At 47.3% G+C, this 25,700-nt stretch overlaps 1 protein-coding gene across 4 annotated transcripts in view; it reads right to left on the bottom strand.

Annotated features, from left to right (window-relative positions):
- Positions 1–334: 334 nt before the first annotated feature.
- The window catches only part of TMEM50B (transmembrane protein 50B), a 34,527-nt gene continuing 9,161 nt past the window's right edge, over positions 335–25,700 (bottom strand). Inside the window, exons 1-7 of one of the 4 annotated variants that reach the window (XM_058661693.1) lie at positions 24,287–24,310; positions 18,448–18,587; positions 17,320–17,432; positions 14,443–14,510; positions 8,339–8,431; positions 3,668–3,725; positions 335–790 (exon numbers count right to left, since the gene is read on the bottom strand). In XM_058661693.1, coding sequence (XP_058517676.1) covers positions 745–790; positions 3,668–3,725; positions 8,339–8,431; positions 14,443–14,510; positions 17,320–17,432; positions 18,448–18,546 — 477 coding nt within the window. In that variant the 5' untranslated portion in view covers positions 18,547–18,587; positions 24,287–24,310 and the 3' untranslated portion in view covers positions 335–744. The other 3 variants (XM_058661695.1, XM_058661694.1, XM_058661696.1) reach the window with 3 other exon arrangements.

Below are 25,700 nucleotides of genomic sequence, written 5' to 3'. Positions count from 1 at the left end.
GGTCTCCCACGTCAGAGGAGGAGGGCAGGCTACACAGCACGGCGGGCGCAGGAGACTGCGGGAGCTGCTCCTCGGAGAGGCAGCCGCTGAGCGCCCCGCTAGGAAGCCACGCATCAGCCAGGAGAAGCTCAGCGCCCTTCACCACAGGTTATCCCTGCTCACACACTGGCACATTAGAGGAACTCCTTTTAAAAGAGGTCTTCAGAGACAGTCTTCCAGACGTTGTTTAAAATCTCCATATAAAAGTCCACTTCTTTAATACATAAGGACAGACTTTTTTCTTAAAAAAAAAATCCTCTTTTTTTTTAAGCCAAAATAAAAAAAAAAAAAAACCTTTTTTTTTTTAAGCATCTCTGGGTTTATTCTGGATGCACAGGGCAACAGTTGCTGCCCAGCTTCAGATAGCAGAGACAGACACCAGAGCGGTCCCCTCAGGGACCACACGACCAGGTGGCCCAGCTCAGGGAGCAGACTGAGCGTCCAGCCTCGGGCATAAGGAACGGACAGTCATCAGCCAGCCTCAATGGTCTTAGATAATATGTACATATCAACAGTCTGGTTGGTTAAAAACAAAAAAGGGGCAGGGTTCATAAGACTGTCTGAAAACTCAGGGCATAAAAGTGTCAAGAAACAAAACTCAGTGCACAGTCGAATCCGTTTGGCAATGTGTAAATCATATGGAGAAATAAAAACTTATCTACAAATAGAATATAACAAAAGGAAAACAGGATTGACGCAGCAAGCTCAGGTCCACAGCTCTTCAGTTCTTCCGAATTTGTAGATCAGAGTGCTAGAAAGACAAACAAAACATGAGGAAGAAGCATCCAGAACAGGAAACACTAACTGCCTGAGCTCCACAGCTTCCACTGGCCCGCCAAGATCCCTCCATTTCGGCTTCTAAACTTCAGTTCCAGAAACAGCTGAGCTAGTGAAGCGCTCTTTCTCAGAACTAGAAAGTCACTACATAAAGGCGTACGAGGCAGAGCGACCCTCCCCCCGACAGCAGCAGAGGGCCACGGGGCACCTCAGGCCTCTGTGGCGTCGAGCGGCCCTGTTGCAGCCCTCCACCCCGACAACCGACAGCACTGCCCCGAGTCCTGGCTGCGCACCAGGCTCCTGGCAGGGATCAAGGACGGGACTGGGAGGAACAGGGACACATCTGGGCCCTGATGGACCCAGGAGTCGAGTGAGGGAGAAAATCTAACAAATACATGGAAAATGCCAACTGCAGGAGAGTTCTAGAGAGCAGAGGCCTGTAATAGCCTCGAGGGAGACACAAGGACCAGCTCTGGCCAGAGGTGAAGGAGGGCTTTCCTGAGGCAATGGGGACGAACCAGAAGGCTCACAACAGAGCAGGGGGCAGAAGGCAGCAGAGGGGACCCTGTGGGGCTAGGAGTCGAGCTGCAGGATGATGTGTGATGGGTATGAAATGTCAGTAAAGAAGTGATGTCAAGGCGCCATCTCTGCCCAGGCTGGGCACCCACTCCATCCGGACACCCACCAGCCGCAGTGGCTGGCAGCGGGGGCGAAGCCTAACTCTGGAGCCGGGAGTTTAAAGCGCTGGCTGTCGCAAGGCGGCTGGTGCCATCTGGGCCTGGCCACGAGCTTTGGGGACTCAGGAGTGTTGAATTACTCTCTAGGGACATCCTTGGATGAGGCAACCATACATGTAAGTGAGAAATGACTCTTGAGGGACTCCAAATGACAGGGTCACTGTACTTGCAGGTAAGCGAGGGGACTGAGGCCCGGTGGTGTGGAGGGGAGAGACCAGAAGATGCGCATGGGTTAGACCAATGCACCAGCCCGCAGTGGAGTATGGCAGCCAATGGGCATGGGGAGGACTGCCTCACCCTTGGATTGGTGAAATCGACAGCACTGCAGAACTATCCAACCCACTTGATCAGAACCCTCAGAACATGCACTGTAGTGGGACCCTGGGTTGACATGGGGTGATGGTTCCCCATCCCTGGGTACTGGGACATTTGAGAGGCCAGGTGTGGCTTCCCTCTTTATTTCTCCCCCTCCCTCAGAGACAAGAAAAAAATGGAAAATTAGGAAGCAATGATTTCAGCCACGTTTCCCTTACCCTCCATTCTTCCCACCCTGGTCAACCCTGTAACTGCCATCAAATATATAAAAATTAAAAACAATAATAAATAAAAAAAGAAGTGATGTCAAGAGGTGGCGGGAATCGCTCTCACAGTTTGTCTAAGATCAAGAGGAGGCAGGCCACAGGGGTGACTCTGGAGGGACATGAGTGACGCAGCAGCAGACCATCAATAGCTGAATGACTCAGAATTTGACTTCAGCCAACCAGAGGCAAAGGCAACAAGAGAAGGCCCAGAACGGAGCCGGAGAGGCCAGGGAGAGGAGGGTCACCATGCAAACGGGACAGGAAGGGCAGCCGGCGATGCAGCAGCTACACCGCAGTGGACTGTGCCCAGGCGGGCACGAAGGAAGCAGGCTGGCCCGCTGATGTGCCCCTGGCACTGTTACCCTCACTCGGGCCTTAGTGCAGATGACCCTTCTGCTCACTCAGCTGCCCTCTGTGCAAATCCTTCGACCACCACACAGGGCTGAATCCAAACTAATTCCTGAACATTTTCTAAAACGCCTACAACCTGGCCAGGGCACAGCACAGAGAGGTAAGCCATGCTTCTAACTCTGGCATCCCATGTGAGAGCTTACGTTCAAGGGAGCCAGCGTGGTGGCACAGGGCGTTAAGCTGCCGTTTGTGACGTCTCTACCCCATTTCAGAGAGCAGGTTCAAGCCCTGCTCCCTGCTAGTACACCTGGAAAAGTAGTGGAGGATGGAAGAAGTGTTCAGATCCCTGAAATGCACTAAGGAGACTTGGCTGGAGTTCCAGGCTCCTGGCTTCAGCCTGGCTCAGCCCTGGCTGCTGCAGCCGTTTGAGCAGTGAGCCAACAGATGAAATATCTGTGTCTAGGGCCTGGCGTGATAGCTCAGCGGCTTAAGTCCTCACCTTGAAAGCGCCGGGATCCCTTAGGGGCTCAGGTTCTAATCCCGGCAGCCCTGCTTCCCATCCAGCTCCCTGCTTGTGGACTGGGAAAGCAGTGGAGGACAGCCCAGAGCCTTGGAACCATGCATCCATGTGGGAGACCTGGAAGAAGCTCCTGGCTCCTGGCTTCAGATCGGCTCAGCTCCAGCCATGCAGCTGCTTGGGGAGCAAACCATCGGGTGGAGGATCTTCCTCTCTGTCTCTCCTCTCTGTATATCAGCTTTTCCAATAAAAATGGATAAATCTTAAAAAAGGCTGCGTCTCTCTAACTCTGTGGGTTTGTCTATCTCTAACTCCACCTTTCAAATAAATACAATTAATCTTTAAAAATATTTTGATGCAAAAAAATGTGAAAACTATGCATAACATTTTTCACAAACTTTTGGAAGATTCTTCCCATGCGTAGATTTGAATTTTTTTTCACACCAATATAAACATTTTAATTTCATTGTTCACAAACCTCTTGATGTACCCTAAGGTATCTGAGTTCATTAGATGGGAACTAAAAGGGTGGTACACACACACACAGAGATCTCACCACAGAGCAGGTCCCCTTACTAACATGTTCCATGTACATGCTGTTCTTTATAATAAAGCTGACATTTCTGTAGGTGTTATAGGAATAGAAAAAAAATTAAGCAACTTACCTAAAGAATATAAGTGCATTTTGAAAAAACACAGCTAGTCCTGGATACACATCAATATCTGCACATACAAAGGGAAACAGATTAGAAGTCACACAGACCACCGGAGCCACGGTGTGCTCCTGCCATTCCTCCTGCCACGCTGTGGAGATTACAGTGTACTACTATTATCCACCAAGCACATCAACGATGACAGTGACAGAAGAACACTCGATAAAACCCAATGAACTTAGGTTTTCTTTTTCTGGAGAGTTACTGCTGTGGTTCTGGTTGCATCAAGTGGTGGCCTTGAAGGTGGAAAGCAGGCATTTAACCTAGCAGTTAAGGCGCCATTCACTACACCCGCATCCCATACTGGGGTCAGTAGGAATGCCTGCTGCCGCCAGCTCTCTGCTAACGCAGGTCCCGGTAGGCATCCTGACAGCTCAAGTAGCCAGTGAGAGACCCAGATCAGCCCAGCCTGGTCCAGGCACAGCAGGCACCCTGGGGGTGAGCCAGCAGATGAGGTCACACACTCACTCCCTCTCCCAGACAATCTATTAGAAAATAGACTACAGAAGCACCAGCCTGTCCTTTTGTTTCAACAGTTTGAACAGAAATATAAAATATTTTAAAGGCACAAATTAATTCGTGACTATTTAACAGTCTATTTTCTTTCACCAAGTCAAGAGTTTTATGTACAATGTGACAGATACAGAAAGGACCATCACAGGGGCCAGGGTCGTATTGCGCTTAGCTACCACCTGCAACGCCAGCACCCCACATCAGAGCGCCAGCTGCCCCCTTTGCAATCCAGCTCCCTGACATTGCAATAAAAATTTTTTTAAAAGCTTAAAAAAACTTCCACTTTGATGAAATAGGCCGTTCTGTAACAGAAACAAAGAGCTGAAGGAGCAGGGTAGTGGAAAATGCCTGATAAAAAAATGTTCTGAGGGCCCGGCAGCATGGCCAAGCGGCTAAAGTCCTCCCCTTGAACGCACCGAGATCCCATATGGGCTCAGGTTCTAATCCCAGCAGCTCCACTTCCCATCCAGCTCCCTGCTTGTGGCCTGGGAAAGCAGTCAAGGATGGCCCAAAAGATTTGGAACCCTGCACCCACGTGGGAGACCCGGAGGAGGTTCCTGGTTCTTGGCTTCGGATCGGCGCAGCACCAGCCGTTGCGGCTCACTTGGGGAGTGAATCATCCGACGGAAGATCTTCCTCTCTGTCTCTCCTCCTTTCTGTATATCTGACTTTGTAATAAAAATAAATAAATCTTTAAAAAAAAAAGTTCTGAAATTGGCTTGTAGCAATTATAGCACACCCTGAATCTAGACACTTCACTGTGTGAACTTTAGGAGAGTACTTCTAACAGCTGGTGACAAAACACAATTATACTGATGTCTCTTTGCTCCAAAAACTGACATTCATGTGTAATCATTAGATAATACACATTTTCTATAAAGTTTTTGAAGAACTGCATGGAATGTAAAATACGTCTCAATACGACTCAAAACAGAACCGCTTGCTCTACTAGTATTTCTTTTTTTTTTTTTTTTAATTTTTATTATTATTGGAAAGCCGGATATACACAGAGGAGGAGAGAGAGAGGAAGATCTTCCGTCCGATGTTTCACTCCCCAAGTGAGCCACAACGGGCCGGTGCGCGCCGATCCGAAGCCGGGAACCTGGAACCTCTTCCGGGTCTCCCACGCGGGTGCAGTGTCCCAAGGCTTTGGGCCGTCCTCGACTGCTTTCCCAGGCCACAAGCAGGGAGCTGGATGGGAAGTGGAGCTGCCGGGATTAGAACCGGCGTCCATATGGGATCCTGGGGTGTTCAAGGCGAGGACTTCAGCCGCTAGGCCACGCCACTGGGCCCTACTAGTATTTCTTTTAAAAAGATTTATTTATTTTTATTACAAAGTCAGACAGAGAGGAGGAGAGACAGAGAGGAAGATCTTCTGTCCAATGACTCACTCCCCAAGTGACTGCAATGGCCAGTGCTGCACCAATCCAAAGCCAGGAGCCAGGAACTTCCTCCAGGTCTCCCATGCAAGTGCAGGGTCCCAAGGCCTTGAGCCGTCCTTGACTGCTTCCTCAGGCCACAAGCAGGGAGGGAGCTGGATGCAAAGCGAGGCCTCCAGGATTAGAACCGGCGCCCATATGGGATCCCGGCGCATTCAGGGTGAGAACTTTAGCCACTAGGCCACCACGCCGGGCCCTCTACTAGTATTTTTAAACCAAAATAACATAGTTTAGGTATGTTTGCTGAGAAGTCCTACTGTAAACATCAGTCAGTCACTGCTCTTTTTTTATGATTTATTTTACTAGTCAGAGTTACACACAGAGACGGGAAGAGACTGAGAGAGCTTCCACCCATTGGTTTACTTCCCAACAATAGCCAGAGCTGGGCTGGTCTGAAGCCCAGAGTCAGGAGCTTCTTCCAGGTCTGCCTGGATGCAAGGGGGTCCAAAACCTTGGGCTACTGCTTTCCCAGGCCATAAGTAGGGAAATGGATCAGAAGCGAAACAGCAGGACTCAAAACGGCGCCCCCACATGAAATGCTAGCACTACAAGCAAAGGATTAGCTTGATAAACTTCCACAAACAAGCCCTTTGACCTTTCTTAAAAAAAAAAAAAAAAAGTTTATTTATTTAACTCCATCTATCTAAAAGGCAGAAGAACAGAGAGAAAGGTGGGGCTGGGAGGAGAGGGAGGAACGAGGGAGAGAAAAACAGATCTTCCATCTGTTGGTTTACTCTCCAAATCCCACAACAGCCATGGCTAGGCCAGGCCACAGCCAGGAGCCAGGAACTCCATCAGGGTCTCTCACACAGGTGGTAGGGGCCCAAGCACTTGAGCCATCACCTGCTGCCTCCCAGGATACATCACCAAGAAGCTGCATCAGAAGCAGAGCACAACGCTCACCTGACCACGGATACAGGCTCCATCCACAACGCTCACCTGACCATGGATACAGGCTCCATCCACAACGCTCACCTGACCACGGATACAGGCTCCATCCACAACGCTCACCTGACCATTGACACAGGCTCCATCCACAACGCTCACCTGACCACGGACACAGGCTCCATCCACAACGCTCACCTGACCACTGACACAGGCTCCATCCAAAACGCTCACCTGACCACGGATACAGGCTCCATCCACAACGCTCACCTGACCACGGATACAGGCTCCATCCACAACGCTCACCTGACCACTGACACAGGCTCCATCCACAACGCTCACCTGACCACGGATACAGGCTCCATCCACAACGCTCACCTGACCACGGATACAGGCTCCATCCACAACGCTCACCTGACCACGGATACAGGCTCCATCCACAACGCTCACCTGACCACGGATACAGGCTCCATCCACAACGCTCACCTGACCACTGACACAGGCTCCATCCACAACGCTCACCTGACCACGGATACAGGCTCCATCCACAACGCTCACCTGACCACGGATACAGGCTCCATCCACAACGCTCACCTGACCATTGACACAGGCTCCATCCACAACGCTCACTGCCACTGCTCTCTTGGGTCCTAACTCATTTTGCGCCAAGTGCAAGACTTTAAACGAGCGACAAAATGTATTCCAAAGATACTAAGGCAAACTATGAGGCTTCAGGCACACCATCAAAAGTGGTGAAAATCAAGTATGGTTCAGGACCAGGACACATGACAGTTAAGTAAAGGGAACAGAGACTCCAGGGTGAAGGGATGAATAAACTGGATTCTCTGAAGGCACTTTCATCTTGGCAGTGAAAGGAGCCACTGAACCGGGGGCTTTGGGTCTTTCCAGGGCTTCAGCCTGGCTCAGCCAGGGCAACAGTTGCTGCCCAAGAATCAAAACTCAGTTCACAGTCCCAAGTGACTGCAATGCTTCTGCTTTCCAACCCCAGCATGAATGGAAAGCTACGGGACCGGCACAGCCAGAAAACTCAGGACAGTGTAACAAGAGCTCACTGCACCACATCAGGTGTTTCTGCATCAGGGGTACACACCCTAAGCCCCACCCCCTGCTTGTACCTGAGACTGAAAGGAAATGTTGATGGAAGCAAATATTTCAGAGTCTTAACTGTTTGTCTGAAATCCTTGGGGCAAGATTGGCTTCAGAACTCAGAAATTTCTGATCCAAGAATTCTAACAGCATACATACACAGCACCCCAGCTGGGTTTGGACCACCACCCCATAACCTAACACATCCATACTCATCCCTGTAATAAAACACTTGGATACTATCACCAGGTCAAAGATCAAATTGTACTCTGTGCCTTTCGGTCAGGTTGTGCCCACAGGTCGGTTATAGAAAACTTGATTCCAAGCATTCTGGGGTTTAGACTCGTAAACCAGGGGGCTGCCTATACACTCCAACCCCTGCAAACCCCAGAGGGTGCATTTCCAGTCTAAGAGCAGCCACGCTGTCCAAGGTAAGGCAAGAAAACGGACACTTGAGAGCTGGCTGGCAGGGACCGGCTCTGCTAACAGCTGGGACTCCTGCACCCAGATGCTGCCCACACACTCCACTGATCAAACAGAGGGGTGCCTTCACCCAGGGGCCCAGCTCCACGGTGACTGAGCCATCATACTGCATCTTATTCCAGGTGAGTAGACAGAGTAGAAACAGAACGGACACGCTGAGTGTGCTCAAGGCAAGGGGAGAAGGAGATAGACTTACTCTGGGTAACGTAGGCACCAAAAAGAATCCACATGGAAGCGATGAGGGAGCCGAACATCAGCATGAACCCGATGAAGAGCCACACGCGAGCACCTGAGGGAGACAGGCGTTAGGACATCACTCGTGTTGCAGCCCTATGACGTTCCAGAAACATCCAACTGCCACCTGGTTATTCATCCATACTACACACACCAAGATGAACACACATTTCTGTAAACCTGGGAAAACATGCACAACAATGAAATGTTCTTTAAAAAAAACTGAAAGGAAATAAACTCTACCTAGAAAGGAGAACAGAGGCAAGTTAGACTTGTCCTGGCTGTAAGAATGGAATATAATACCTTAGGAAGGCAAAATCAGGGACCTTCACTAACAATGACCTGCCTGAACTGATCAGACCCTAACTGAAAAACTGCCGAATTCACTTATACCTTATTAGGTGGGACACAAAGATTAGTTACTCCTCACTAGAGTATTGAAGATTTCTCTGCACACGCTTCCTAAAACTGTTCTGCACCTAAACTATTGACATATGTCTTGTTAGAGTTATAAGCCAGACTAGACTACCTGAAAAACAGCCAGGTTCAGCAAAATTATGCTTCAACGCTATAAAATGCTAAAAACTAAAATTAAAATAGACACGAGACAGCTGAATAGTAATCCATAGCCATTTTAAGGTGTATAGAACCCGGTTGTATATAAACTAATAATTGAAATGTCAATGTAGAAGTCACAGGATGTGGTTCAGAACTTGCATTTTTTTTAACATATTGGTTACTCAATACTATGTTAATTAATTCCATAACATTATAAATTGTTACTGATGTTATGTTGGGGCTTTTAATTGATCGGGATGATACTCTGCCGGCTCTACCTTCAGACCAGAGATGGTCTCCCCAAGAAGCCGTTGAACTTATCTGGACAATAAGATACTGGACTTTATGCTTGGTAGATGCTTGCAATGAAAGAATCCAACTGAACTTGAACTTGTGGCAATGCAACAAGGTGGAGGAATCCACCATGGGGGGAGGGTTTGGGGAGTGGTGGGGGGGGAATCCCAGTGCATATAAAACTGTGTCACAGAATGCAATGTAATTAATAAATAAAAACCTGCCCCACTGTATATGTTACCGAAGCAACTGCTCTGTTTACTACATGTAGCAAAACTACTTCCGCTAGGCACCATCACTTAAAAAACAAAAAACATCACACAAATACTGATAGCCCCTTTTTAGTAAATGTTAAGATTCTTCTAAAAGATTAGTTTATTTGAAAGTCAGAGTTACAGAAAAGGAGGGAGAGACAGAGAAAGATCTTCCATCTGTTGGTTTACTTCCCTAATGGCCATAAGGACTAGAGCTGGGTCAGTTCAAAGTCAGAGGCCAGGATGTCGCATGTGGGTGTAGGGGCCTAAGGGCTTGGGCTACCTTCCTCTGCTTTCCCAGGCACATTAACAGAGAGCTGGATTGGAAGTTGCTCAGCCAGGATTCAAACTGGCAACCATATGTAATGCTCATCCTGCAGACAGCAGCTTTAGCCATTACACCACAGCATAGGTACCTTGGTATGATTCTAAAATCCCACCATCACTCGGCAAGGTACTCAGCACACAGCGATGGTTCCTTGGCAGCAAACCCAGGAGTCTCTGTGGCTGTCCACGTGTCTGAGAGGCTCAATGGCACGGGAAGCTCCTTGCTTCTCTGTTACACAGAATTCTAGAATTCCAACCATCAGTCAAGTAGAGTAGAGTCCACATCTGTATAGGAGGGCAGGTTGAGGCGTACCTCAGACTCTGCACACGGGTACACTGACAGCCCAGTGCAGCACACAAGGAAGGGCACACAGCTCTACTACAAAGTAAAATCCTGGGTGTGTGTCAACTGTCAAAACTGTCAGCAAAGGAACAGAGACACAAGAAGTCTTGAAAGCTCAACATGGGCAGCTGATAGCAAGCAGATTTCTAGAACCAGTCAACAACGTATCATCCCTTGGAGAAAGAGAACTTCTAAACTGTGAGTACATTCAATCAGATTGCTTTTTTTTAAGATTTATTTTATTATTTTTATTTGAAAGGCAGAGTTAGAGAAAGAAGAGAGAGTTCTTTCATTCACTGGTTCACTCCCCCAAATGGATGCAATGGCCACAACTGAGCCAATCCAAAGCCAGCAGCCAGGAGCCTCTTCCAGCTCACCCATGTGGATGCAGGGTCCCAAGAACTTGGTCCACCCTCTGCTTCTTTCCCAGACCATAAGCAGAGAGCTTAGAAGTGGAGCATCCACCGACTAGGCTGCAGCTCCCACTGGTTTATGTGAGGGCCGAGTGTGCGCTGGGCAGAATCAGGCTGGACTGCAACATCCATCGAGTGGGCTGGAACAGAACTGACCCAGCAATTGCAACCACCAGATGATTGGGGCGATGGACTGTGCCGGGCCCTGTACTGGCAAGTACACACAAGAATCTGGTCTGGGATCACCTCAGACAGTTTCTTTGGGGATCTCCCCAATTGAACTGCCAGCCTCAGAACCCTAACCATTAAGAGAAGTGTAGGTTCCATGGTCTGCCACGGAGTGCAAGTGTCACAGCTGAGCCTCCTCAGAGGCTCAGAGCAGTGGACAGCATATCCAGGTGCACATGGAGGATATGGCAGTCCATCGGAACCTGCAGAGGATACCTGGCATCACAATAGAGGACAGAACAAATCAATCAACTACCCCAGCCATGTGTTGGCAGTGAAAAACTGGGCAAATGGAGACTCTAAGGTGGACTATGTCAATCAGTGGAATCTGCAGTGACTTCACTGTGCTTGGAATGGCAAGACTGGCAGCAATTCAGAACTGCTGAACTATCAAAACCACTTAAGCAGTGCCCTTGGAGCATTCCCCATGTCGGGGACCTGGGATAGGTGGAAGGCTGGGTGGGGCTTCTCCCTTTATCTGCCCCTTTACCCCAGATACAGAAAAAAAAAATGTGGAAGTAACAGTCTTACCCACTTTCCTATAGCCCTTGACCCTGTGTGCCCTAATTAACTATGTAAAGATTGTCAAAAATTAAAAAAAAAAAAAGAAAGAAAAAAAGTGGAGCATCCAGGACACAAACCAGCACCCTTATGGGATGCCGACACCAAAGACAGAGAGGTTTAGCCTACTAAGCCACAGAGCCAGACTCTCAGACTTTCAAGAGTCAAACAAGGGGCCCCACACTGTAGCCTAGTGGCTAAAGTCCTCGCCTTGCATGCACCAGAATCCCATATGGGTGCTGGTTTGTATCCCAGCTGCTCCACTTCCCATTCAGTCCCCTGCTTGTGGCCTGGGAAAGCAGTAGAGGACGGCCCGAAACCACGGGACCTTGTACTTGTGTGGGAGGCTGGGAAGAGGTTCCTGGCTTTGGAACATTTCAGCTCCAGCTGTTGCAGCCATTTGGAGAATAAATACGTGAGATTTTCTTTCTGTTGTCCTCTCTGTGAATCTGCCTTTCAAGTAAAAAGAAAATAAATCTTTAAAAAAAAGGAAAATCCTTGAAATTACTTTTTATCATGTCCTCTACATATTATCATACACATTAAACTTCCTAATTGAATTAAATAAGAAAAATTTCCTCTTGGGTCTAGCTTTGTGACACAGCAGAAGAAACTGTCCGCTTTGACTCTGGCACCCCACAAGGGCTCTAGTTCGAGTCTCAGCTGCTCCACTTCTGATCTACCTTCCTGCTCATGCACCTGGGAAAGCAGCAGAAAACAGTCCAAGTGCTTGGGCTCCTGCACCCACGTGAGTTCCAGAACAAGCTCCAGACTCCTGGCTTCAGGCTGGCAGAGTCCAAACTGTTGTGGCCACTTGGGGAACAAACTAGTGGGTGAAAGAGCAATCTCTTTCACTTTCTCTGTGAAATTCAAACCATCAAATACATAAATAAACCGGGCCCGGCAGTGTGGCCTAGCGGCTAAAGTCCTCGCCTTGAACGCACCGGGATCCCATATGGGCGCCGGTTCTAATCCCGGCAGCTCCACTTCCCATCCAGCTCCCTGCTTGTGGCCTGGGAAAACAGTTGAGGACGGCCCAAGGCTTTGGGACCCTGCACCCGCGTGGGAGACCCGGAAGAGGTTCCTGGTTCCCGGCTTCGGATCGGCGCGCACCGGCCCGTTGCGGCTCACTTGGGGAGTGAAACATCGGATGGAAGATCTTCCTCTTTGTCTCTCCTCCTCTCTGTATGTCTGACTTTGTAATAAAATAAATCTTTAAAAAAAAATCATTACAAATACATAAATAAACCTAAAAAGTTCCCAATGCAATGGCTCAGTTGGCTAATCCTCCACTTGCTAGCGTTGGGATTCCAAATGGGCGCTGGTTTGTGTACCAGCTGCTCCACTTCCCATCCAGCTCCATTTTGGGCCTGAGAAAGCAGAGGAGGATGGTTCAAAGCCTTGGGACCCTGCTCCAATGTGGAAGACGAGAAAGAAGCTCCTGGTTCCTGGCTTCAGTTCAGCTCAGCTCCATTGTGGCACTTGAGGAGTGAACCAATGGATGGAAAAATCTTTCTCTGTCTCTCCTCCTCTTTCTAAATCTGAATTTCCAATGTAAGTAAGTAAGTAAGTAAATCCTTTTTAAAATGCCTTTTAAAAAAATAGAACTGGGGGGCCCGGCACGGTGGCCTAGCGGCTAAAGTCCTCGCCTTGAACGCACTGGGATCCCATATGGGCGCCGGTTCTAATCCCGGCAGCTCCACTTCCCATCCTGCTCCCTGCTTGTGGCCTGGGAAAGCAGTCAAGGACGGCCCAAAGCCTTGGGACCCTGCACCCACGTGGGAGACCTGGAAGAGGTTCCTGGTTCCTGGCTTTGGATTGGTGCAGCACTGACCGTTGCGGTCACTTGGGCAGTGAATCATCAGGCAGAAGAACTTCCTCTCGTCTCTCCTCCTCTCTGTACATCTGACTTTGTAATAAAAATAACATAAATCTTAAAAAAAAAATAGAACTGGGGCTGGTGCTTTGGCATAGTCAATTTAGTTTCCTCCACCTGCAGCATCGGCATCCCCTATGGGCACCAAGGGTTCATGCCACAGCTTCTCCATTCTGATCCAACTCCCTGCTTATAGCCCAGGAAGGCAGCCGAAGATGGCCCAAGTGGGCTCTGCAGCCACATGGGAGACCTGGAAGCTGCTACTGGCTCCTGGCTTCTCACTGGCCTAGCTCCAGGTGTTGCAGGCATTTGTAGAGTGAACCAGTGCGTGAAAGGGCGCCAGCTGTGTCTCCTCTGCTCGCCTTGTAATTCTGCCTTTCAACTAAAAATCAATAAATCTTAAAAAAAAAAAAAAAGCCCTAAGATGCCTATAGCTCATGCTGGCTGGGATAGAGGGTTCAATTCCTACTTGTGGCTCCTGATTCAGCACCCTGCCAACGCAGATCCTGGGGGTAGCCTCCGTAGCTCAAGTTATTGAGTTACCACCACCACCTGACAAACCTAGTCTGAATTCCCATTCCTGGTGTCAGTCAGGCGCCACTGCATGGCACCGGAGCGGTGAAGCAGCGGACAGAAGTTCTCTCTATATCTCCAATAAGTTACTTTTACAGTCTTTTTCCTCCTGCATTCCAACATTACTTCTGAGTCTTGGATGCAAGTTGACCCTAGAAAGTGACAACACATGCCTGTGCGCACAGCCACACGCTTCGCGCATGTTGAACTTCAGTTCCCGTGTCATGCGTCACTCTTCAGCAAGCAGACCAAATACTTTTGTGTGCCTTTTATGACCCGCTGGCTGCACGCTTCCTGCCCCTGCCTAACGTGTCTATTATTTCATCAGCTATAATGTAAGTAATAATCATTAGTTGATACCTGGGATAAGAATAAATCCACTGATAACACTGAGAAGTAACCTGGAATCTAAAATTCACTGATCTTTAACAGTAACATTTCATCTCTACCCTGAGAAGTATAACAAATACATACATATAGATAGATAGATAGATACATAGACAGACCGATAGACCTTAGGTTTCTTCAAAACTTGAGGACACTAGACTTTTCCTCAAAGGCAGTGAAGAGCATGGGAGTCCTGAACACTGCCTCCTGCTGGCGACTCTTGGCAGCACACAGAGCAGGTCCCGTACTTACCCGTCCTTCCCAAGCAGCCGCTTTCATAGCTGTCCCCTCTCACCTGCGCATTGGACACTGCGTTTATCCTGGAACAGTGCAGAATCAATGGGTTATTGTGCTGTTGAAACACTTACGGAAATTTACAGGCCACTTATAAAAGAGAAACAGATTATTTCCTAATTAAAGTCAATATTCAAAGAACTTTAACTTAACAAAATCCTAGTGGGTAGAAATATAACATTAGGGCCCAGCAGCGTGGCCTAGTGGCTAAAGTCCTCGCCTTGAATGCCCCGGGATCCCATATGGGCACCAGTTCTAATCCCGGCCGACCTGCTTCCCATCCAGCTCCCTGCTTGTGGCCTGGGAAAACAGTTGAGGACGGCCCAATGCATTGGGACCCTGCACCCGCGTGGGAGACCCGGAGGAGGTTCCTGGTTCCCGGCTTCGGATCGGCGCGCACCGGCCCGTTTCGGCTCACTTGGGGAGTGAATCATCGCACGGAAGATCTTCCTCTCTGTCTCTCCTCCTCTCTGTATATCTGACTTTATAATAAATAAATCTTAAAAAAAAAACAAGAAATATTACATTAAACCTCTTTTCCTAAAGCACACCCGAAGACATTTCTCATACTAGATTTGAAGAGCTTTCTATCACTTGTATCCAGGAATCGTGAAAAACGGGCAGCTTCCTGATTTTCTCTGCCCACCTAACCTTTATCCCTGTAGGACCCACCAGCGGTTACCCCGTCGTGCCTTGCTAAGGTTTCATCATCACCAAAGGCTACCCATCTCTCTCTGTCTGAAAATTTATTTTCTTTGATTATTTCTTAAACTCAGAACTTAGCCATGTACAATAAAAGACCTACTTTACCCAGCTGCTCTTCCTACTTGTGTTAGGAACTGCCTTTTCTGAGCAGCCTGTCGTACAACTGGGGTACCTCCATTTTCCCTAACATAACCCCTTCTTCTTATACTCCCGACAGAATAAATTATGTAATCTCAGTACTTGGTGTTTTTTTTAAATTGCTAAATGACATTAATGAAAAGCATCAAAGCTTTTATGAGGCATGATAACTGACAAACCTGAAAATTATTTAACAAAAAAACTCACAGATCAATCTCATCTGAGCCAGTTCTGCCCTTCCCGCAAATACTAACCACACTGGGCCCAAGAAGTACATTTTTAAAAAAATTATACCCCATGGCAAAAGCTGAATGTTTAACAAAACAAAAAATGTGAAAATATAACATACTTCATTAAATCTAAGATGCACTAGTCTTTTTAAAACTGAGAAGAAAAAAAAGGGGATTAGAATCCTAAAACGCCACTAACTATAAGATACATTCAGATATTAAGATATAAAAGTATTTTTTGGGGCCTGGCACAGTAGCTAAGTGGCAGTTTGCCTTGCACACTCCAGGATCCCATATGGGCTCCAATTTGTGTCTCGGTTGCTCCACTTCCCATCCAGCTCCCTGCTTGTAGCCTGGGAAAACAGTCAAGGACGGCCCAAAGCCTTGGAACCCTGCACCCACGTGGGAGACCTGGAAGAGGCTCCATCCAGGCTCCTGGTTTGGGATCAGCTTAGCTCTAGCCATTGTGGCCACTTGGAAATTGAATCAACGGATAGATCTTCCTCTTTGTCTCTCCTCCTTTCTGTATATCTTTATAATAAAAATAAAATAAACCTTTAAAAAATGTTTTAAAAAGAATGCTCACTATAAAAAATAAATAACTAAATCTTTCTTTAAAAAAAAAAAGTTTATCTTGGAACTCACAAAATAAGATAAATGACCAGTTTAAAAAACACAAGGAGGGCCTGGCGCAATAGCGTAGTGGTTAAAGTCCTCACCTTGCACGCACCGGGATCCCATATGGGCAGCAGTTCTAATCCCAACCGACCTGCTTCCGATCCAGCTCCCTGCTTGTGGCCTGGGAAAGCAGTCGAGGACGGCCCAAAGCCTTGGGACCCTGCACCCACATGGGAGAACTGGAAGAGCTCCTGGCTTCGGATTTGCTCAGCTCCAGCCACTGTGGTTGCTTGGGGAGTGAACCATCAGACAGAAGATCTTCCTGTCTCTCCTCCTCTCTGTATATCTGCCTTTCCAATAAAAGTAAATAAATCTTAAGAAAAAAAAAACACAAGTAGAAAAATCACAGTGCTAACAATATATGTGACTCAATTCAACATTCATCCTTGGTACCAAAGAAAAAAACCTTAATAAAATAGGAACACATAGTTATTAGAAAGTTATTTAAGAAAGCATAAATAGGGGCCCTGTGGCGTGGCCTAGCGGCTAAAGTCCTCGCCTTGAAAGCCCCGGGATCCCATATGGGCACCGGTTCTAATCCCGGCAGCTCCACTTCCCATCCAGCTCCCTGCTGGTGGCCTGGGAAAGCAGTCGAGGACAGCCCAAAGCTTTGGGACCCTGCACCTGTGTGGGAGACCTGGAAGAGGTTCCAGGTTCCCGGCTTCGGATCGGCGCGCACCGGCCCGTTGCGGCTCACTTGGGGAGTGAATCATTGGACGGAAGATCTTCCTCTCTGTCTCTCCTCCTCTCTGTATATCCAGCTTTCCAATAATAATAAATCTTAAAAAACAAGAAAGCATAAATAGATTGGCAGTGATTCATAACTGGTGAACTATCAAAACCACCTGAGCAAGAATCTCGGAGCATGCCCCACATCCGGGACCTGGGGTGGGTGGGAAACTGGGTGGGGCTTCTCCCTCAATATCCCCCTTTACCTCAGATACATGAAGGAAACAATATGGAAATAACAGTCTTACCCACTTTCCTATAGCCCCTGAACCTTTTACCCTAATTAACTATGTAAAGATTGTCAAACATATAATAAAAAAAGAAAAATAATGTTGAGAATGACCTTCATACTTACATGAAGAAAGCCAACGTGGAAAACACACCGCATGTGTGAAAGGCGTGGTTCAACTGCTCCGGCTTGGAATACACCACAGCAGCGTCTATCATTATCCACCAGCCTGTAAAAAACTTCAGCAACAGCCCATGTCACTGACACATTCAAAACACGGTATCTGCCTTTCAACAGCAAAGCTGCCATATCCCACATGAGCACTGACTCAAATCCCAGCGGATCCACTTCCGACCCCTGCTAATATGCATGGGACGGTAACACGGGATGATGAGATGATCTAACTACCTTAGTCCCTGTCACCCCTAGAGGAGACCGGGGGGTCCTTGTTTCTGGCCCAGCACTGGCTGCTGAAGTCATTTATGGAATGAACCAACAGATGGAAGACTGACTCACTCTCTCGCTCCCTCTCTCTCTCTACCATTCTTTCAAATAAATATTTTTAAAAAGAAAAAAGAAAACTCATGGACCAACCACATCACAATTAGCAAACACCATCACGGAAAACATAAAAAAAAATTCATAGGGGCCCACATGTTGGTTCTACTGGCTAATCCTCCCCCTCCAGCGGTGGGATCCCACATGGGCGCCATGGCGTTCATATCCCGGCAGCTCCACTTCCCTTCCAGCTCCCTGCTTGTGGCAGGGAAAGCAGCTGAGGACAGCCCAAAGTCTTGGGATCCTGTACCCACATGGGAGACCCAGAAGAAGCTCCTGGTTCCTGGCTTCTGATCGGCTCAGCACTGTCCTGGCCATTGTGGCCACTTGGGAGTGAACCAGTAGGTGGAAGAGCTTTCTGTTTGTCTTTCCGTCTCTCTGTAAATCTCAAATTCTGAGCCTTGGAAGTTCTTAAAGCATTATACATACATAATTAGGCTTACCTATTAAATTTAAAATGCTCTCACCTATAATAAATAGATTATGCCTGGAACTGAAGAGACACTGAATTTAACAAATTTACCCAGTTGGATGAACCAAAGGCCCTCGATGTTGTACTCCGTAAACAGTGTCTAGGTCTCTGCTAAGTGTTTAACAGAAGTGAAGCACAGCTCTAGAAGGGCATGCCCAGTTCAAGGAATTCGTTTCAGGCAGAAAGAGCGCCACGCAGGTCAGCAGCCAGGTGCTCTCACTCACCAATATGCCGGCCACCACAGACGCCACGGCGTTCCTCCTCTCGCTCCAATCAATGCACTCACATTCTGGCCAGCGGAAATTGTCCAGGAAGCCCGCCATGTTCACACCTTAAGCATGGGTTTTTCATTAAATATTGTATTCTACAAACAGACAAAAAAAATCTAAGGACATGTTTTTAAGACATAAAATAGCTTATTTCTTCTCATTTCCAAAGTTTTTAATTTATCTGTTTGACAGAGAGAAATACAGACACACAGAGAACTCCAATCTGCTGATTCACTCCCACAAATGCCTGTGACAGCTGGGAGTGAGTCAAACTGCAGGCAGAGGAGGAAGTCGGTCCAGCTCTCCCATGTGGCTGACAGGAGCCTCATCACTTGAGCCGGCACCTGCCTCCCGGGTCTGCACTAGCCGGAAGCTGGAGTTGAGAGGAGAGCAGGTGTAAAATCCAAGGCACGTCACCTGTGGACACAGGTGTTCTAACTGCTAGGTCCAATGTCCACCCCTCATACTCCTTTTTATAAACAAAAGACACAAATTTACCTTAGGTCCTATGCTACTAGAGTTCGGAAGAAACTTTTTACATTGAAACTTTTAATTCTATTTGTACCATGAACATTTTGAAGCCCTCATGTACGCTCAACTGTGCTCAGACACAAAGCAGGCTCACCATTTACTAGCTGAGAATAGAGGTTGTCAGCTATGTCTGTTAATCGTTTGACACCTCTCCTGAGAGGTGCATCCACGACCCATATTCTTTAAGTCAACAATAAAGACTAGTTGTTGGGCCTGGCGCAGTAGCTTAGCAGCTAAAGTCCTCACCTTGAATGTGCCAGGATCCCACATGGGTGCCAGTTCATAAGCCGGTAGCCCCACTTCCCATCCTGCTCCCTGCTTGTGGCCTGGGAAAGCAGTCGAGGATGGCCCAAAGCCTTGGCACCCTGCATCCGTGTGGAAGACCCAAAAGAGGATCCAGCCTCCTGGCTTCAGATCAGTTCAGCTCCGGCTATTGCATTCTGCATTCACTTGGGGAGTGAATCATCGGACGGAAGATCTTCCTCTCTGTCTCTCCTCCTCTCTGTATATCTAACTTTCCAATAAAAATAAGTAAATCTAAAAAAAAAATTTTTTTTTAAAGTAAATCTTACACACATACACAAAAAGACTAGTTGCTTCCAACAGGCAACCTCCGGGACTGCGGAAGGCAGTGCAGTTCCACCTGCCTCTCTGGAACACTCACGCGGGGGTCCTGGGTCTCCAAGCATCGTGTCAGCTCAAGCTGCTGCCTGGGATGCCTGGGTATCAATGCCAGTGTAAGTTCGGGCACCTCTGTTTCTGATCTGGTTTCCTGCAGGTGTGCACCTGGGAGGCAGCAGGCGCATCGGGTCCTGATACCCAGTGGAAAACTGAAAGAAGTTCTAGGCAACTGGCTTCAGCCAGAGGCAGAAAAATTACCCTCTTTCTCATCTCTCTCTTCCTCTTTCTTTGTCACTCTCCCTTCCAAGTAGATGAAAATGAATTTTTTTAAGATTTATTTATTTTTTTATGAGAAAGATCAGATTTACACAAAGAAAAGACAGAGGAAGAAAGGCCTTCTCTCCATTGGTTCACTTTCCCAACGGCCTCAATGGCCAGAGCTGAGCCGATCCGAAGCCAGCAGTCAGGAGCGCCCTCCGGGTCTCCCATATGAGTGTAGGAGCCCAGGGCAGTCCTATGCTGCTTTCCAGGGCCACCAGCAGGGAGCTGGGAGGAAAGTGAAGCAGCCAGGACACAAACCAGCACCCATATGGGACCTCAGTGCTTGAAGGAGGAGGATCAGCCAATTATGCCATTATGCCAAACCAAGATAAAATAAATTTTAAGTGGCAGATACCATGACATAGTAAATTAAGCCACTGCCTGCAGTGCCAGCATCTCATATGGGCTCTGGTTCAAGTCCCAGCTGTTGCACTTCCAATCCAGTTCCTTGCTAATGTGACTGGGAAAGCAGCAAAAGACAACTCAAGCCTTGACCCCCTGCATTCATGTGGAAGCTCTGAAAAAAGCTCCAGGCGCCTAGCTTTGAACCATCTCAACCCCGGCTGTTGCAGCCATTTAGGGGGTAAACCAGCAGATGGAAGAAATCTCTCCCTCTCCTCTCTCTCTATAACTCTGCCTTTCAAATAACAAAAAATCCTTGTAAATCTTGCTAAAAATCTGAACTTGAATGAAGTTAATTTGATTAAGAGAAGCCTGAGTAAGGGGAGGAACAATTATGCACAAAGCCCCAGGGTGGGTTCCAACAAGAACGGTTAAGCATCAAGGAGCCAGGATGCAGTACCTTCCCAGAACAGTGCCCTGGGATACAGAAACAGGAACAGATCCTGTTTCTGATTACCGTGGGCCTCAGGAATCGGGGGGGGGGGGGGGGGGGGGGGGGGGCCACAGAGGTGTAAAGCGGAAGCTTGACAGAAAAACTTTGCAAGATTCAAAGTTCAGGCACTAAGGTAAACATTCAGGAGAGGAGAGGGATCCTATACCATGAACAAAGGTCAACCTTCAGGAGGCTTCCTTCGGATATTTACCACTTCCCATCCAGCTTCCTGTTAACCTGCCCGGAAAGCAGAGGAGAATGGCTCGAGTCCTTGGGCCCCTGCACTCATGTGGGAGACCTGGGTAAAAAGTTGCTGGCTCCTAGATTTGACCTGGCCCATGCCTGGTTGTTGTGGCCATGCAGGAAATGAACCAATGAATGGAAGATATCTCTCTGTCTTTCCCTCTTTCTTTAGCCCTGCTTTTCCTTTCTTTTTTGGTTTTTTTTTTTTTTTTATTGCAAGTCAGACATACAGAGAGGATGACAGAGAGCAAGATCCTCCATCCGATGATTCACTCCCCAAGTGACCGCACTGACTGGTGCTGTGCTGATCCGAAGCCAGGAGCCAGGAACCTCCTCCAGGTCTCCCATATGGGTGCAGGGTCCCAAGGCTTTGGGCCGTCCTCAACTACCTTCCTAGGCCACAAGCAGGGAGCTGAATGGGAAGTGGAGCAGCCGGAACCAGAACCAGCGCCAATATGGGATCAAGGCGAAGACTTCAGCCGCTAGGCCACCGTGCCAGACCCAAGCCCTGCTTTTCAAATTAAAAAATCTTACTCACAAAAAAAAAAAAAAAAAAGAAAGAAAATCAATTTCCACACACGCAAAAAAAAAAAAAAAAAAATCTTACTCACATCTGGGAAGAGATAAACCTCTTTTCATCATAAAGGTATCCGGCCTCAGCTGTTTTATTCTAGGATCACAAATGGAACTAGTACAGTTAGATAGCAACAACTGCTATTGCTGACTCTTTATAGATGGAAATGCATGTTGTTGTTAGAGGATATTTTCAGTGATTCAATGCCTAAAATTTCATTACTCAGTTTAGAAAATCAAGGGACACTGGCAGAAAGCAAGAGGAGAAAATAACAACCTATTTTAACATACAGAGTAATCTTCATTCACAGATAATGTATCTAACTGAGGTACAGAGCATTTAATCCACCATCCACAGTACCATCTCTTCACGAGCTGCTAGGTGCTACCCATATTCAGGATACCATATTGAGGATATCAAAGTGCTTAAGACAATCAATATACAGAAGAGTCTGGTTAGAAACATCGCATCACACTATGCGTTATCATAAAAAAGTACTATAATAGAAACATGAAAAACATTTCTCAGCAGGAAGAGGCAAGAAAAGATCAGTAGTGAAGAACAAATGTGCTGCATTTTGAAACATGAACAAGAAGAGTTTGCCGGATAATAAGGAACTAGAAGGGACAGGCATTTGGACTGGCAGTTAAGAAAGCCACGTTGGGAAGCCCACATTCCCAGCACACCGCCTGGGTCTCAGTCCTGCCTTCACTCCCGATTCCAGCTTCCTGCTAAGGCACACCCAACAGAGCGAGCAGGTCCTGGCCAGGTAGTCGGGTCCCAGCTGCCTAGTTAGGAGATTCGCGCCAGAAGTTGCAGGCATCTGTGGAGTGAACAGGAGCTCTGGCTGCACATAAGTATGTATCTCTCTGCCTTGGAAACAAAGTAGAAAAGAAAAATTATAGACAAAAAAAGAATCATTTTTTAATAAAATATACAAAATAATATAGGCCCAGAATGGAATAGCATTTAAGGCTCTTTCAGAGAGTTATAACAAGTGACTAACTTGTTTGGGACAAGATCATGAAGGATTTTTCAGCCAATGCAGGTTTAAGTCTGTGGGGTCAGCAGTGTGGCATAGTAGGTAAGGATGCCATTTGCAATGCCAGTATCACATAGGGGTTCTACTTCAAGTCCCGGCTGCTCCACTTCCTATCCAGCTCCCCACTGGGAAAAAAGAGGAAGATACCCCAGGTTCTAGGGCCCCTGCACCCACATGAGAGGCCTGGATGAAACTCCTGGTTGCTGTGTATCTAGCCTCGTGAGGAGTGAACCAGTGATGGAAGATTTTTTTTTAAAGATTTTTAAAAAATTTTTTAAAGATTTATTTATTTTTATTGCAAAGTCAGATATACAGAGAACAGGAGAGACAGAGGGGAAGATCTTCATCTGCTGATTCACTCCCTAAGTGGCTGCAACAGCTGGAGCTAAACCAGTCTGAAGCCAGGAGCCAGGAGCTTCTTCCAGGTCTCCCACGTAGGTCCAGGGTCCCAAGGCCTTGGCCCGTGCTCTACTGCTTTCCCAGGCCACAAGCAGGGAGCTGGATGGGAAGTGGGGCTGCCGGGATATAAACCTGTGTCCATATGGGATCCCAGCAAGTGCAAGGCAAGGACTTTAGCTGCAACAACCAGAGCTGGGTTTGTACGAAGCCAGGTGCTTGGAGTTTCTTCCAGGTTTCCCACATGGGTTCAGGGACCCAAAGCCTTGGGGCCATCCTCTGCTGCTTTCTCAGGCTATCAGCAGGTCAGAGCCAGTCCCAGAACAGTAGCCTAGTGGCTAAAATCTAAGCCTTGCATGTGCCAGATCCCATGTGGGCTCTGGTTTGTGTCCTGGCTGCTCTACTTCCCAGCCAGCTCCCTGCTTGTGGCCTGGGAATAGTAGAGAACAGCCCAAAGCCTTGGGACCCTGCACCCACATGGGAGACCTGGAAGAGGTTCCTGGTTCCCAGCTTTGGATCGGCACAGCACCGGCCGTTGCGCCCACTTGGGGAGTGAATCATCAGATGGAAGATCCTCCTGTCTCTCCTCCTCTGTACATCCAACTTTGTAATAAAAATAAATAAATCTTTCAAAAAAACTTAAATTACAATGTGTTTCGTTAAAAATGTTATAAGTAGATTTTAAAATATAAAATAAATATTATAAAATAAATATTATTCAAGATATCAGGGCTACTCAGCTTAAACAAATTCACTCAAAGAATATAAAAAGAATCTCCATTTTCCGTATGATCAATATCAATCACTACCACACTACCAGCTACCGGTTAGAATGTTCATCGATGCCAAACTCTTCAAACACAATTCCATTCAATCCTCAAATCCCAGTCAACCTCTACAAACAGGCTAAGACAGTTACTGCTAGATTCCCACAGTACTGAAAAACTTCAGAGAACGGTTAATTTGTGCAGGTCACATAACCAGCAAGGAGGAAACCCAGGCTTTCCACTGAAGTACAGATCCATCATCCGTGCTCACGGCCGTTCCCCACCACGGCTGCCAGCACACACAGTTCCAGCACCTCCCATTTCAGATTCCTTGGGGGCAAAATTACCATTCCACTCCATGAGGTGAGGACAGTAAAAATAACATGAAGGAACAGTCACAATTTAGATGAACAATGTGATCATCCGGAAACAGAAGAAAGCACTTCAGTAAGTGCTACAATGACCTTGATAATAATTGCTGATTCAAACCCTGCCAAAGAAGTCAAGTGGATACATTTTCTTGCTGGGTAAACACAAACCTGGTCTCTAGCCATTCTGTATGAATATATTACAGGCCTTCAAATTCAGCAACATGGGGCCCAGCATTGTGATGTAATGCCAGCACTCCATATCAGAATGCCGGTTCAAGTGCAGCTATTCAATTCTGAGCAAGCTCCCTGCCAGTGCAGGGAGAAGGTAGCAGAAGACAGTTCAAGTAATTGCACCCCTGGATGGGCTACTAGCTTCAGCCTCGGCCAAACTTAGCTTCTGTGGTAATTTGGGGCACAAGACAACTATGGAAGATCTCTCCCCGCCTTTCTCTACCCCTTCATCTTTCTCTGTCACTCCACCTTTCAAACAAAATCTCGCTAACAACAGGGGCCCAGCGTGGTGGCCTAGTGGCTAAAGTCCTCACCTTGAATGTGCCGGGATCCCATACAGACACTGGTTCTAATCCTGGCAGCCCTGCTTCGCATCCAGCTCCCTGCTTGTGACCTGGGAAAGTTGTAGAGCACGGCCCAGGGCCTTGGGACCCTGCACCATGTGGGAGGTCTGGAAGAGGCTCTGGGGTCCTAGCTTCAGATTGGCTCAGCTCCAGCCATGGTGGCCACTTGGGGAGTGATTCATCGGGGGGAGAATCTTCCCCTCCGTCTCTCCTCCTCTCTGTAAATATATCTGACTTTGCAACAAAAACAAATCTTTACAAAAATATTGCTCAAGTAACACCCTTGGAACATTCTTCTCCACATCGGGCTCTGTAAGGCTTCATCAAATGACTATCCCCCATCCCTGGGTGCCGATGCAGTTTGGCACCAAAGAGTGGGCTCTCTCCCTTTCTCCCGCCTCAGACATAGGAGGAAAATATAAAACTACAACATTTATCCTCTACACCTTCTTCCATACCTTGATCCTCCCCACCCTGATATGACACCCACATGGGCATGCATCCCTCTCAATATTGTAAATATTAAAAATAAAAATTTTTTTAAATGTTTAAATTTTTAAAAAGACTAAAACTTAGTGAACACCAATTTTGGCATTTTAATCTAAAACCCAAGTAAAAAGGACAGCAAATTTCAAAGACATCCTAACTTTATAATTTCCCCCCAATTAATGCCTTAACTTTTAATTATTCAAAATGTGAATTATTTGGTGAATCTTAGTCTCCACCACTTCTGCATGAAGCTGATTTACTGATTAAACACCCGGTACAAGATCCATATATCGAAATACCTGTTTGACATTCCTGCACTGTGTCACCTTAAAATCAGCATTTCAAGGCAGGCATTTGACATGGACATTAAGATACTACATGCTAATTCCCCCATTGCAGGCACCAAGATCCCACTTGGGCACCAGTTTGTGTCCTGGCTGCTC

The sequence above is a fragment of the Ochotona princeps genome, chromosome 3, assembly GCF_030435755.1.
Source record: "Ochotona princeps isolate mOchPri1 chromosome 3, mOchPri1.hap1, whole genome shotgun sequence".
Lineage (NCBI taxonomy): Eukaryota > Metazoa > Chordata > Mammalia > Lagomorpha > Ochotonidae > Ochotona > Ochotona princeps.
This window is presented reverse-complemented; position numbering and strand designations above follow the sequence as displayed.